The sequence below is a fragment of the Mesocricetus auratus genome, unplaced genomic scaffold (genome assembly GCF_017639785.1).
Source record: "Mesocricetus auratus isolate SY011 unplaced genomic scaffold, BCM_Maur_2.0 Super-Scaffold_4256, whole genome shotgun sequence".
Taxonomy (NCBI): domain Eukaryota; kingdom Metazoa; phylum Chordata; class Mammalia; order Rodentia; family Cricetidae; genus Mesocricetus; species Mesocricetus auratus.
This window is the reverse complement of record NW_024429182.1, coordinates 57517811-57532264: the sequence shown is the minus strand read 5'-3', so window position 1 is coordinate 57532264 and position 14454 is coordinate 57517811. Positions and strand designations below refer to the sequence as shown.

The following is a 14454-nucleotide window of genomic DNA, read 5'->3' as shown; positions in this document are numbered from 1 at the left end:
GGTAGTTCTTGCCCTTTCTCCATGAGGCCCTGTCCTTGGGTCCCCAACTGGAGCCCAGTCCAATTGGATTGGAGTTCCTGTTTTCCAAGCCTGGTCCCATCAAAGCCTGGTTCATTTGTGTTAATCCTGTTCGTCATAAACCCAGCTTGAAGAAAGAATCTGACGCATAACAATAAGCACAGTAAGTTCCCCCACTGCCCCCAGGGCCAGGTATCCTACTCCAAAGCCCTGAACCCTGGTCCCTCTCAGAGACCCCTGCATGGGTCTCCTTGGAGTTCAGCCTATATCTGCTCATAGCCTCCAAACCCCTATCCTGGGTTCCAGTCTCCTGATAGTGCTCTCTGTCCCTACACATTACTTGCCCCCCCTAAGCAATACTGTCCTCTATGGCTTAGCTCCATGTCTCCCCCAATTCTCAATCTCTCTAGGACACTTCTCCCCAACTGAACCCCTAGTTCCAAGTAAGTCCCAATGGACTCCCTTCACCATGGAAGACCCCCAACAGTCCTCCGTCCCCTGGGCCCCTGACCTCACCATGCAGGGGTAGGGTCTCAGTAGGTCTTCACCCTACTCTCAAGTTCCCCAACCTGTGTACAAGAACCTTGTTCTTGGCCCTCTTCTCTGGGATCCTTTCCAGACGAGCCCAGGGCTGCCTGGGCCCTTAGTCTTTCTGGTGTACTGGAACCCTGAGTCCTTCTCCAAAGCCCTGTCTCCTGGATAAGCCCTGCCCATGCCAAGATCCTCCCTTTCCAGCCCAAACCCCACCTCAGACCCCTGCTGACCTCTGGCACAACTCAGTTCTGCATGTCAGGAATTTTCAATTTGAAATGGATCTTAAGTATAGATAAGAAAAAAAAAAAGGAAAAGAAAAAGAACCTCCTTGAGTGGGTGGAATTAATTTCCAAGCAGGCTGGGACCCCTCCCTCCTTTTCTTGGCTTTCTTCTGGACACTCCCTAGCGGAGCCTAGCCTTGTTGGGCCAATGGGCCTGGGGGCACATGGGCTGTGCCAGAAAGCTGGTTCTCCCTCACCCAACTCCACCACTCCTTTGGATCCAAGGGCCTGGCAGCCAGACTTGCTGAGGTCTGAATTGAGGAAGGTCCTCCCCAGCCTGTATGTGTACCATGTAACTAATTTCCATGCACTTACACCCTTGACTTTCTCCTTGTCACACAACCTGGATAAGGTGCTACCCTTGGCATAGCTGGCCTGTGAGACTCAGACTTCGGGAAGCAGAAGGGTCCTTTGGACCTCAGAGCAGGGTCAGCTCAAGGTCATTGGCAAGGTGAGGCTGAATCAGGGCCTTTTTCCCAAAAGTCAACTTCAGGGCTCTGGAGTCAGCGCCCCAACTCTCAGCTGGTAAGGAAAGGGCTAGCCTTGGGTATGGTCATGCCTCATTGTCCCCTAGATCTGGGGATCAAGGGAAGAAACCCCCACCATGAGAAAGCTAGGGTGCAGTGTTTTACAGGCAGCCTCTCTACCCCTGCCTATTGCAAGGGTCCTGCTTCCTCCCTGGGGACTGGAGGCTGATGTGAGGGTGTCATTCAGCTAGAAGAGACATTTGAACCTGGAGCTAAATTCCAGGGCATCCCCAGGGCATCCCTGGGTGGTGGTAGTGGCTGCAGCAGCAGCAATAGCCGCATGCAGGCCTGGGAGCTCAGCCTCAGGCCCGCAGGGGAGGGAGGAGCTGTCTTCAGCTTTAGTGCACACGCCTTTGATAACACTAGTCTCCAGAAGCCCTGCCAAGCCCTGCAGGACTCCAGCTCAGATTTCAGAGAACACTGGGCACATGTTTACTGGCCTTCTGGCAACCCTTAGTAAACTGCTCAGCTCTGAAACATAGTCCCCCAAAACTCCTATTGAGACAATGACAGCCACTATCCAGGAGGTAAAGTGTGCCAGGACAACCCCAGAGGGTACCAAAGCTCACACTTCCCTATATCCTGCACCTGCTGGTATGGGGAAGGGGCTCCAAGATACCAGAATTACTGATTCCAAAAGGAATCCCTGCCCATCCAGTAAGGATTCAAGGACTCCTACTCTCTAAAACCTTTCACTGTTTTATTTCAACCTTTGCTCAACCCCTTTCTCCTGAGACCCAACCCTCATACCAACGCTTGCATAGTGACTGCAGCCCATGACAAGGGAGTTCTGACTTATGAACCCAAAGACCTTAGGCAGGTAGGCTCCAGCACTAGCTTAACTCTAAAAGCAGAAGGCTGCTTCTGGCAGAGGCCCAGGCAGGAGGGAGGCTGCCTATAGCACCCAATAGCTAAAGGGCTTACCGTTGAGAAGGGAATGTATATGGAGCCCTAGATACCCATTGGGGCTCATTCCATTTCCTCTGGGGACAGGCTGGTTTCCTGGCAAAGTATAGCAGGTGTTGGCCTGGCCACCTCTGAAAATGATTCAAAACAGGCCCTACCCCAGAATTCTAGGCCTGTCCCAGTCTCCAGCCAAGGCCACATCCGGCTGCTGACTACTGCCTGAGGTCCCAGAACCTGCCAGTTCTAGCCCAGACTCATCTTGCCCACAAGGCCAGACAGCAAGCCAGAGCCTTGAGAGTGCCCTCTGTGGGCTGGCCTGGCCCTGAAAGTCAAAACTGGGCTCTAGCCCCATCATACCCCACCCCCAGCCAGCTTGACACTGAATGAGCCGTCAGAAGCACAGGGTCTCCCCAGTCTAGCTAGCTCCATCCCCAGGCCCGAATTCCAAAGCAGTACAAAGCACAACAACAGAGAGAAAGAGGCCCAAAACAACTTTATTTGTATACCAACTTTGGCTTCCAGCCATATAGCCCAGAATGAAGGCAGCAGAGGCCAGCCAAAACCAGTCAGCCATCCTGCCTCTGGCCCAGGCTAAGGCAGCTTTCCCGGGTGAGTGGGGCCAAGCCCCAAGTAACATCCCAGGTTCATAGCTTTGCTTCTGTCCTCTTACTCCTTCCTGCTCATCTTCAGGCCTCTGTCAGGCCAGGATACAGACAGTGGGGCAGTAGAGCCTGGTGTCATTCCCAGACTGGGTGAGGGACGTAGGTCAGGGAAGGTTTCTAGGAGGGATCACAAGACCCATTTGCCTGCTTTGGAATGCTGCCCCCCCCCCCCGCCCCAGCAAAGGGAAGCAGGACAAGGCAAGCTACCAAACCAGTAGGGGCCTTTGAAGGCAGCCCTTGCACTGGGTGGGCCTTGGCCTCCTTCAGACAGGTAGAGGGTAGTGATCTGAACCCAGGGATAGAACCACAGAACAACTGGACCAGCTCCAGCCAGGCCTCCCAAGGGCTCAGCAACGCCAGGTGAGTGTGCATGTGTGAGTGGGGCAGGTGGAAGGGTGGGGCTGGCTGGCTTCCTCTACTGGACTCTGATCCATTTCCCTGTTGGTGGGCAAGGGGCAAGCTAGAGCGTGGCAGCCTTGGCAAAGCCGACCCTATTGTTGTCTCTGTCAAACACAGTGTAGTAGGTGCCAATGAAGACATCGCCCAGGATCCAGAGTGGCCCACCAGGAGGGGGTATGTCCATCCCCATGAAGCCACTCAGGCAGATCGTCTTTCCACCCTGCGACACCTGCAAGGCCAAAACAGTCACATGATCACACGGCTCTCATCTCACCCAAGGTGTCCCAGATTCACACTGCCAATGCCCGCATCCACTCACCTTGAGTATATACTTGCTCGGGGGTAGCTCATAGTCTTTGCCTCCTAGCTTCAGAGTGACAGAGGGCAGGCTAGATATCTTCTCACAAGGGATCATGTACTGAGAGACACAAAGAGAACATGGTACTGAGGGTGTGGCCTCTGGAACCCCCTCTACCTGCTGGCCAGCTCACAACGGCCCATGGCTTACCTCACCCTGGATGAGAGGCACTGCTCCAATGGCTTTCTGCAGCTCCTTCACCTCATCCACAGGCCCCACCAGAAGAGACGTCCCTGTGTCTACGATAGCCTCACAGCCTCCCTTGCACAGGGTCAGGCCATTGGCCACGTCCAACCTATGGGGCAAGAGTGTATCTGTCACCTCACCCTGTCCCAGAGTCTGGGGCATAGTCTGTCTAGATCCGGCCCTGGAGATACATGCTACTTTTTTGTCAGGACCAACCAACTCATTCATACAGGGCCTTGAATGGTCCAGGGTTACAAAATGAGAAGGCTCAAATGGCAAAGCAGGTACAGTTCCAGGCTTCCAGAATGCCACCCCTACATAACATTCCCACTCCCAGCCACACCCATGACTTACTGGTCCATGTGCACCTGCCAGTAGGCCTTGCGGGTGACATTCAGGTAGGAGAGCTGCCCCTCGTAGTACTTGGAGTCAATCCCACCAAGCATCAGCTCCCCTCCAGGTTGCCCGGAAGGGTCCCTGGGAAGAGAAGAATCGGTCAGTCAGTCTCCACTCATTAATAGGAGGGTCATCAGAAGGCCTGAAATCAGAAGGAAGGGGTTAAGAGGGGCAACCAAGGAGGGCTTCCTGGGGGAGAGGCCTGGGGAGATGTTGAGTACAGCTGGACCTGCTCTGGGTCACTATATTGACCAGAATGGCAACTGTGCCTAGACTTGAGTTACTCCCCTTTATAAAGCAACATCCTTAGCCTGAGTTATTCCACTCTGAGTGTAAGTAGCAGGAAGAATGACTGTGCATCTTATTTACACAAGCAAATCCCCACCATCTGTCTGCACACTAGGAGAAACAAACTGATAAACTGACAGCTGAGACTATCAGATCCTAGCTCAAACAGACTCCAGCTTATCAGTCACACCAGAAGAAAACCCCTCAGCTGGGACTCCAAAGAGGCAACCAAACGCTGAAATGCAGCAGGCATTCTGACCAGTCACTCAGCACGAGCCTGGTCCAGGAATACTATCAAGGCAAATGACCCTTGATTATGCCCCCAGGCTGTTGGACCAAATAGAGTCTCGTGCCTCTGAACTCAGTGTACTTCCAAAGTGACCCTAAGAAGGGCCTACCACCAAATCCTGCATCTGGTTTCTCTTTCTGGGATTTAGAAGACTTCTCATGTGTTTCCCTACATTCTTCTGGCATTTGTACCAGCTCTATCTCCAACTTCTAGACAGGCTCTGCAGCCTCTGCCATGCTTTCTTAGCTATTTTGGAACCTGAACATATAGACAGTATTGTGTGATGGGTAATGCGTGACATATTAGTATTTGTAATTAAGACCTGAATAAAAGTGGCTGGAAAAGATGGCTCCATGGTTAAGACAGCTTACTGCTCTTGCAAAGGACTGAGTTTACTTCCCAGCACCCAAGTCAGGAAGTTCACAAACAGCTGTAGCTCCAGCTCCTGAGAATCCTGATAGCCTCTTCTGGCCTCACTGGCAACAGCACTCATGTGCACATAGTCCCACGCAGACATACAACAATGAAAAGAGTAAAAACCTGTGGTGCCAGTGGCTGGCTATCAAGCAAAGTTGGGATTACTTGGCAAAGTGCAGTAAATGAAATCTACTTAGCTTGTGAATTTATAGTTATTCAATATTCTAACACTGCGGAAAGACACAAACATCCCTTTATGTTTCTGACATGATATATTCATGCTTCCTTGCCTGGCCAGGGATAAGCCTAGATTATAATCAGCCTAGGGCTTACATCCTAAGCAAAATTCCCATTTCCAGATCTACTGCCCTGCTGAGCATCCTCGATGTCACTGGGATGGGAAGACCAGAGTCTTCCATGCTAGGGAGGGAGGTGCTTCCAGCCTAGTTTCACATAAATTGCTGTGTACAGTTAGCCTTTCTCTGCAGGATTGATGGCTGGGGGTGTTCAGGCTCAGCCATTGTTGGCCAAAGCCAAGGCTAGAGTCAGGCTTAAGGAGTTAAAATACAAGGATGTTCTCTGCCTGGCAAAACTCAAGTGTGGCTTCCAGGAGGAAGGCAGGGCCATGGCCCTGAGAGGCTAAGTTGGCCCCATCCATGGCCACAGCTGTCTAGGAATGCTCTACACCCACTCTCAACCCCTCCTCCAAAGCCTTCTCTCAATCCCCCCTTCCCCCAGTCTCATGGGAATGCCCTCAAGCTGAACACAGGGAGTGCAGATGAAGCTACAATGCTGAAAGTTCTCAAACAACCACCACACAAGTATAAACCGAGGGGCGGGGTATGTGATGGCATCATCCTGAGACACAATTACCTAAAGCAGAAGGAAAACTTTCATTTCAGGACCTGCCATCCTGCTAGGTCTTCCTAACTGGGCTCTGCGCCTTCCTCCTGGCCTATGCTACACTCAGGAGCCTCTCACCCTGTTCTCCTGCCCCAGACTCCACCCTGCCTAGCTTTGGCTTGTCATCCCAGATGAACACACGATGGGTACTGGCCCTGCCTCTCCCCTCCTCACCCAAGTTCCACCCACACACCTGGTCACACAGCCACAGCCCCTCACTCTGGGGTTTCACACCTGCTTGCTCAGCAACCACACCTGTGCATCACCAGCCTGGGACCTGGCTGGCAGAGTAAGTGCCCTGGGGCCTAAGCTGTAGCCACCACATCCTTTCTTACTTGCTGAGCCTGGGGGGGCTCCTCCTTGAAAACAGACTCCAGCAAGAGAGAATATCTTGAGATCCTAGAACTGAGACTTGAGATTTACAGGCAGGTAGTATTTGAAAACCACTAAGCCCTAATGTATCATGAGCCTGGGAAAAGACTACTATTGATAAGATAGATGTCTCCAGTCTGTGGCCTGGCCAACTTTTTCAGACAGTGTCTCTATAGGAAGTCCTGACTGTTCAGTTCTGGAGAGCTTTTTATGTAGTTCTGGCTGTCCTTGAACTGGCAGATCTTCCTGCCCTTGTCTCTTGAGTGTGGGGATTAAAGGCATGTGCCACTAGGCCCAGTCAGGCCAACTTCTGGGCACCCCCATGCTCTAGGGAACACAGCCCAGGGGTCTAATGAACCTGTCCATCCACCCATGCCCCTGCCTCTAGGGAACCACTTTGCCCAGAGCTGAGCAAGGAACAAAAGTAGATAGGAAAAAGCAAAACTAGAAGATTCTTTGCTGGCACAGGGCCAGTGACCCAATCAGGAGTTAGGGGTCAGACTTGGAAACAACATGGAGTAGGCATCTGGAGGGTACCCTTGCCGAGGCACGCAGGAAAAAGGAGGGTGTGGTCAACAGCAGCAGCTCAGAGTAGGAGGCCACCTACTTACACCCTGACCACATCCAGGAGCTAAACCAGCAAGTGGGGTGGGTGTCATTTGTACTGTGGGGAGGATCTCTGCTAACAGGAAGGTCTGCCACTCTCGGTGTATAACCAGGGCTCTCAGTCCTCCCTCAGTGACTTCTGGCTTTGCCCTAGGGAAAGCTCCAGAGTTGTGTCACAGACCAGGGCTCACACCCATGTCTCCCCCAGTAACCAGAAGCCCAAGCAGAAACCACATCTGCCCTTACCAGTCCCAGGACCCTAACCACCCTGGTCATAGGAGGGAAACCCCAACAGCCAAGACTCTGACCCAGACAACTGGCACCTCCTGGCTGACGCGCCTGGCATATGGCCTTCTCTTCCAGGCAGTTAATAGTAACTCCTGCCTGACAGACAGCTTCAGGTCTGATGTCATGGCCAAGGCCTCAGCATATCCCTCCCACTGGAGCTGAGCCGAGGAGGTGAGAGCCACACCCCTCCTGCCGCACCTGTTCAGGTAGAAGGAGAAGACGTTCTTATCCACCAGCTTCTGCTGCATTAGGTTGTCAAAGACTGGAAGCACATTGTTGACAGAGATACCAGGGTATCCCATGCCCAAGATGCCATCGAACTTGGCCGCGATGAATGTGATTCCAGGCTGCTTGATGGCTTCCCCAAAGGTCTGTTTCTCCACCTTGAGACCTCCTGGTTGCTCAGACTTACATGGCACCTGCAAGCCAGAACACATATGTCACAGCTGATATTCCCTCTCAGGACAACCAAAGAAGCAGAGAGGGGGAATAGAAGGGCTGATCATAGCCACCCAGCTGGAGACAAGGACATGGTGTCAAAAAAAAAAAAAAAAAAGGTCGCTCTCTGAGGGACTTATGAGAGAAATGCTACTGTGTCAGCTCCCACCTCACCTATACCCCTCCATATCGACATCCACCAAGGACAGCGTTGCTCTTGCCCTTGGACTTGGGGACAAGTCACCGAGCCTGCAGTTTGAGCAGCTGGGTAAGCCACAGCAACTGTCACCCTGAAGCCACACTCCGTTTGCCCACCATCTGCCCGGCCCACCAAGCTGAGGCTGCAGACAAAACCAGAGCAGGAAGTGGAAAGAGCTGCTGCTGAGGACATGTCAGAAGATGTAACTCAGGCGGTTAACATCCTGGGTACTGAGGGGCCCCTGAGAAACATCACAAGGAGCCCTCACAGACGGGGAAGGGCAGAGCTCTGGTCTCATAGGTACAAGGTGTCACTCTCCAGACCAAAGACAGGTGAACAGGATGAGGCTGGCTGGTCCTAGCCCCAACCAATAGGATCCAGTTGACAGGGTTTGCAGCTTCCTGCTCTCTAACTCCTTCAATTCAGGAGTGGTGAATGGCCTCTCCTTGGGGAAGAAGGCTCAACCTATAAGATCCCCCTACAGACAGACAAAGAGCCCATCCCAGACTCTCTCTCTCTCCTGGCTCCTTCACAGCATTTGTTCCAGCATGGATGGGGTTTTCCAACCCATCTCAGCCTCAGCAAGTTCCAGGGACCCTTTCTATCCCCAGGCCTGGTCCCTTGGCCCAGACCTTCCTCAACGTCTTAACCACACTCTGGTGGCAGTCAGGGGGTGGTGGCACATGTCTTTAATCCCAGCACTCAGGAGGCAGACGCAGATGGCTATCTCTGAATTTGAGGCCAGCCTGGTCTACAGAACAAGTTCTAGGACAGCCAGAGCTACATAGAGAAACCCTGTCTTGAAAAACAAAAACAAAGGAACACCCAGCTGGCACCTCAAATCTAAAGCATCCAGCGCAGTCCTCCTCAGCCAGTGTCCCCAACACCAGCCAACATGCGGCAGATCTGCCCATGGCTCACTGGCCTGGCCAGGGTGTGTCAGCAGCTGCTCAGGGTGGTAGTTCCCACTAGTTAACCCTGTACGCCCAAGCTTTGCTTCTCCTACTCACTCTGCCAACCCCGGGAACTCCTGGCTGTCTCTCCAGTTTGCACACAATAAGGCTGACCACTCCCATGTCCTTTCCATTTGCTTTCCTATCACCAAGCACGCCGGGCTCTCCTGCCACAGGGCCTTTGTCCAAGCGGCATCCTAATCTAGCAGGTCTGTCTCTGTTCCCTATCACCCAGCATTGCCACAGACATCCAAGTGTGGCAGCCCTCTCAGAGGGCTGAAATTACCATGCCCTCCCTCTCCTCAGCTGTAGGTGCTCACAAAAGGAACCCTTTGCCCCAGCAGAGGCCTCTGAGCTCCAGGGGAGGCCCCAAGGACTCACCGACACAGTGTCCTGGCTCAGATACCCAGAGAGGCTACCGGAGCCATAGTGGATGTCAAAGGATGTGCCGTTCTTCACAAAGGTGCTGGACTTGCCGCTGTTGTACTTGTGGTGAATCCCTGCAGGGGAGTGGGACCGTTAATCTGCTTGCCACCACCATAGTCTCTGGTCTCCCTGGGGTGCTGTGGGGCCAGAAGCCCAGGCTACTTCTCCAACTTGGCCTTTGGTCATGACCTGTCCCCTTACACTAAGGAACCCCTGGGCCATGGGTTATAAACCCAAAGTCTTGATCTTGGCCTTACAGGTGGCCCAGCCCTCAGCTTGCTCCATCCTTGACCAGTAAGATTCCCAGCCTCAATGACAAGGCTGCATCTGACAAAACCTGGTAAGTGGGTGCCTCGGGACAGAGCAGGAGAGTAAGGCCTGTTGGACGTGGTGGACAGGTGGGAAAACACTGTACAGAAAGGGGGCCTGGATCTGGGTATCTGCAAGTCTCAAGCCAAACCCACCTCCCATAGCCTCCCAGAAAGGTTGGACTTTGGAAAGATGGGGCTGGAACCCCAGTTCTCCAGAGAAAGGGAAGTTAATACGAGTTGCTCAGGGGCCCCCACAATAGGTAGGGCCTTTATCACCCTGACTGTTCCAAAGGCCAATGAGCATGGCTGCGAGTATAAGACAGCAGAGCCAGGCACCTTAAAGGATGCCTTTAGTCTCTCCTTGAGATCCTCAATGGGGGGTGCTGGGAGAGGACAGCAGGGAGACTCACAGCAGGCTATGTCCAACAGCTTGCAATGAATGGAAGGGACCCACAGGTTAGAGGAGCCGGTATCGAAGACAACTGTAAAACACTGTGGGGGGGTCCCGATGCCGATCTCACCATAGTACTGGGCCTAGGGGAGGAACAAGGTTCATCAGGGTGAGAGGAGGTACCTGAGAGGGCTTCGGGCTGTCTAGGAAACCAAACCTAAAAGGCCCAGGCTGAGGGAGGACCTGCCCTGGGGCCCAGGCCTCAGCTATCGTATCTATCTCCACCTACTGGACCCCGAAGGGGTTGGGAGATTTCCAAAGAATAGATTCTAGAAGGGTAGGCCTGAGACTTCAGCACTGAACTCCAAGACTCTGGGCCCCTTTTACCTAATGTACTATGAGGCTGGGGACAAACCGGACAAGTAGAAGATGGCACTAGTGGCCAGGCAGGCCTGGTCCTCCACAAGCCCGGTGATGGATAAGGCCAGCCAGGAAGACCCCTATGCTGTTTGAGAGTCTCACACCTGACTCTGACGGCCTTTGTTCCTGCCCTGTACCTGCTCCACAGGCCTTAGTCTGGAGACTGCCCTGGGAACCAATGATGAGATGGGCCACCTCTGGAGGCAGTGGTACTGGCCTCAACTTGGTCACTGTTTCATAGCAGAAAAGTCTGAGCTTGGTTTCCACTTATTCATAGAACAGCAGCTACCACCAGGACTGCCAACTCCAGGGCCTAGGCAGACACGGAAACCTAGTTGTTAAACTAGTGGATCACTAATACTGTCTGCTTAGGAAGGAGCCTGAGCCACTGGTGGATATAAGACGCAGGGTCCAATTCCACTTAACTCCAGCTAGCATCAGAAAACCCAGAAGTAACTGGGAAAGGGGAAGAGCATTACTCAGTAAACTGTACGTGCACGTGTATGTGCGTATGTGCATGCACCAATTGCCTACCATGCACAAGGCCTTAATCAGTTCAATCCCTAGAAAGGGGGCGAGACCTAAAAAGGCATGGGGTGGTTGGTCATGGGAAGCATGGCAAAATGATGGTAGTGGGCCAGGCAATGAGCTTAGGGCTCACATAATGCATGCACACACAGACTCCAGCAAGTTATAACTAAACACGTCCAGTTGTGGGAGCTTGCTTCCCCAGGCTCCCACAACTCAGCCCTAGGGCAGACTCAGGCCAGACTGGGTTTGATTCCAGACTGCTCTATATATACATCATGAGATAGTCCTGAGAATGAGACACCAGCAGCAGTTCTGGGCTAGAAAGCCAATTCTGAACTGAAAAGTCAGTGTTCAAACTTTATGTGAGGGCATAGCTGTGGATGTAGCTTGGTGACCAAGCACTTGCCCATCCTACATGGGGCCCTAGGCTCAATTCTAGTACCACAAACAAAACAAAGGAAACTTCTAAAGACCCAGGAAGAACTTTCTGCAAGGGCCAAGCAAGGCCACCCTAGTTCATCCTTTAACTTGAGCAGGCCCCTGTCAAGGCAGAAGGAGTAAGGATTGTAGGATGGCAAGAATGAGGTGCTGTTAAGGAATGGTGTGGCTGACTCTGGAAGCCCACCCCACTGACAATATGCTTCATGAAGAGCTACCGGCTACTGATCCCAGGAAAGCTAGCCCCCTCCCACATTCACCCCTCAAAGCAAGCTCCCAAAACACAGCATCACTCACATCCAGGTAATTTTTGAGTAACTCTGACACTGGCTCCTTGGTCTCAGCAGGTGACTGCATGGAGTACTTGGTTATGGGACCCTTAAGGATCAGGTCTTCCACAGAGCCGCCCACCTCCGTCATGGTCCGACGGATAGATGTGAACTTGCGCAGGGGGATTCTGTCCAGATGGGATAGAGGTATGTTAGAGCACAGCTTTGACTGCTTTTCTCCCGCCTCCCACCCAAGGATACTCCAGGCTGGGCTAAGGCAGGCCTCTTAGGACAGAATGACTGCCAGCCACCATGTGCCTCAATGCTTCTAGCAAACTATGTCCACTTGGATGACCCGGTATATCGCAAACTGACCACGACACATAATAAACTCCTGCCCCAAAGCCATAGGCCCAGTGGCCCACCAAATCAGCTAAGGGCCCCCCATCACCAGCACAGTTCAGTCACAGAAGGCTCCAACCTGCCTCGTTCCTCACATCCAAGCTAGTGTGCCCACCCCTTCCCATCACCAACCACGCCCTAGTCAGGTGGTTCTCACTCCAGAGGCAAAACAAACAATACACACACTGGTTCCCAACCCTCTCTGTCAGCCTACTCTAGTCTTTCCTGGGTTAGTGGCTAGTGGGTTGTGGTTTGGGTGTAGTCAGGTACTCATGCCGTGTGCCCTGGGGAACCCAACCTTGCAAGAGAAGGCAGTGGTGCAGGTGCATCCAAAGCAAGGAGCACACGGGACTCCAGGACTAAACCACTGAACCTGGTGGCCCTTAGCCACATCTGTTGCCATGTGCACTCCAAAGATGTGCCCCCCCCCTCCAGGCTTGCATTGACAGCATCATCTGGACCTCCCTGGAGGTTCTTCCCCTAACAATGCAGGAGCTTGCTAGCCAGCCCTGCAACCCTTCACAAGACCCAGCACTCTAACCCAGGTACACCTACATGTCCTGCCACCACACAGGCGCATGGCCCAGACATGCTCCTCGCAGCCCTGGCGCAGCCCACTAAATAGGGAATTCTTCCATTAGATAGCAGAGTGAAGGTCTCTGTCCTGTCCTTCAGGCCACCACTCCACCCTCGGTTTGCTCCTGTCCCCAAGAGAACTGGCCTGAGTCTGTAATCACCTGATGAAACTTCCTGCCCAGGATTTGTTCAAGGTCACAGCTGGCCTTTCCTGGCATTCTGAGGGAGTGCTCTTGAAAGATAGGAATCTTGCCTAAGAGTGGTAGACTGGAAGAGCCAGGCTTCTGGCCTGGGGGTGGGGGGGGGCACACACCCTGCAGAGGCCAGGAAACACGCCCACAGCCCAAGCTACCAAGGATCGTAAGAGAGTGGCTTTGGTTCTGGTGCCTATTCCCGGAAAGCCTGGAGTTCTCTTCACCACTGCAAAGCCACCTGTCCCCAGAGAAGGGAAGCCTGAGGGTAGGGAGGGCAAGGCCAGGTCAGGATCAAGCCTAAGCCACTCCCTACAATGGCTCCACTGAGGCTGCCCACCCCCAGCTAGGAGCCTACAGGCTGTAGTTCTTCCTACCCGGCCCTGGTGCTCAGCCGGCCGGGCCAGCTCTGCTCCAGCAGCCTATGGCTTCATCCACCTGCCACAAATTCGACTCCATCACAGAGTGGGAAAACACAGGCCACCACAAAGGCTGAGTTCAAAGGCCTGACAGGGGCCTGGTCACCAATGGGGCAGACCTCAGTCCCAAGGTATTTGAACTGGGCCACTCCATACCTCCTCTCTCTGGGACTTGTGAGACTCAGGAGGGAGGAGGGAGAGATTCATCACCCAGGACCAGTGGGAACATCTTTGAGTGAACTTCTGGTACGCAGCTGTCAAACAGGGTCCCTTAAAAGAAAAGGCCTGCCCAGGAAAAATGCCACGAGCCGACTGGGTCTTCCGACTTCCACAGCTGGGTTGGTAGTCACCACAATCCCATGGAGAAGCCTCCGCGCTGGGGAGCCCAAGTCATTTGTGGCTACCCTTCTACTCCCTCCCGTCGGGCCACAGGAGTGGAGGGGACACAGAAAACTCCTGCATGCTGAGCCTCTCGTCCCCACAGTCTGCAGGACCCTGTGGAAGGCCGCGCTGAGCGTACAGGTGCATTCCCGCACCGGCGAGAGCACGCAGGACTTCGGAGGACCGGCCTCTCATCACCGGGTACAGGCCGGGTGCTCACCTGACAACAGCGGAGGATGACGAGGCCAGAAGGCCGAGAGCAAGCAGCAAGATGCCGGAGGTCTGCATGGTAGCGGTGGCCCGGCGAGAGCGAAGCTAAAGGCTTAAGGTCGCGCGCTTATAGCCGGAATGACGCCGCAGTCCCGAGCAGTCAGCTGATCGCTTGTTTGCCCCCCGATAGGTCACGTGGGACGCAGGCACGGGGCGGGGCGACCCGGGGACCGCCTACAACACCTCCCGGGCGCAGGCGTGTGAGCTGCTCCAGGCTTGCGCACTGCCGCCCGGGAACGCGCCCGCCAACTTTCCCGGGACCGGAGAATTGTTGGATTCAGGTCACGTGGGGAAGGAAGGCCGCGCCTGTCCTAGTCCCGGAAGCATCCATTGGGGCGAGCCCCATCCTCAGCGCTGTCCCTCCCCCACCTGTCTTCATGCAGAACTGCGGTTCTTATTACCTAGATGT

At 53.8% G+C, this 14454-nt stretch overlaps 1 protein-coding gene across 1 annotated transcript; it reads right to left on the bottom strand.

Annotated features, from left to right (window-relative positions):
• Window positions 1–2741: 2741 nt before the first annotated feature.
• Window positions 2742–14162, bottom strand: Ctsd (cathepsin D). The gene is made up of 9 exons (XM_005064180.4): window positions 13996–14162; window positions 11835–11994; window positions 10168–10291; window positions 9402–9520; window positions 7629–7849; window positions 4226–4348; window positions 3836–3980; window positions 3647–3745; window positions 2742–3556 (listed from the first exon to the last, which is right to left on the bottom strand). The coding sequence occupies exons 1-9, from the start codon at window positions 14061–14063 to the stop codon at window positions 3389–3391; spliced, it is 1227 nt and encodes a 408-aa protein (XP_005064237.1). The 5' UTR covers window positions 14064–14162; the 3' UTR covers window positions 2742–3388.
• Window positions 14163–14454: the final 292 nt, after the last annotated feature.

Bases quoted from the DNA above. Each gene is read 5' to 3' on its own strand.
- Ctsd (XM_005064180.4), bottom strand. From the start codon at position 14,063: ATGCAGACCTCCGGCATCTTGCTGCTTGCTCTCGGCCTTCTGGCCTCG. The intron at 11,995-13,995 runs GTGAGCACCCGG...CCATCTGGACAG, and splicing joins TCATCCTCCGCTGTTGTCAG to AATCCCCCTGCGCAAGTTCA. The intron at 3,557-3,646 runs GTGAGTGGATGC...TTGGCCTTGCAG, and splicing joins CGAGCAAGTATATACTCAAG to GTGTCGCAGGGTGGAAAGAC.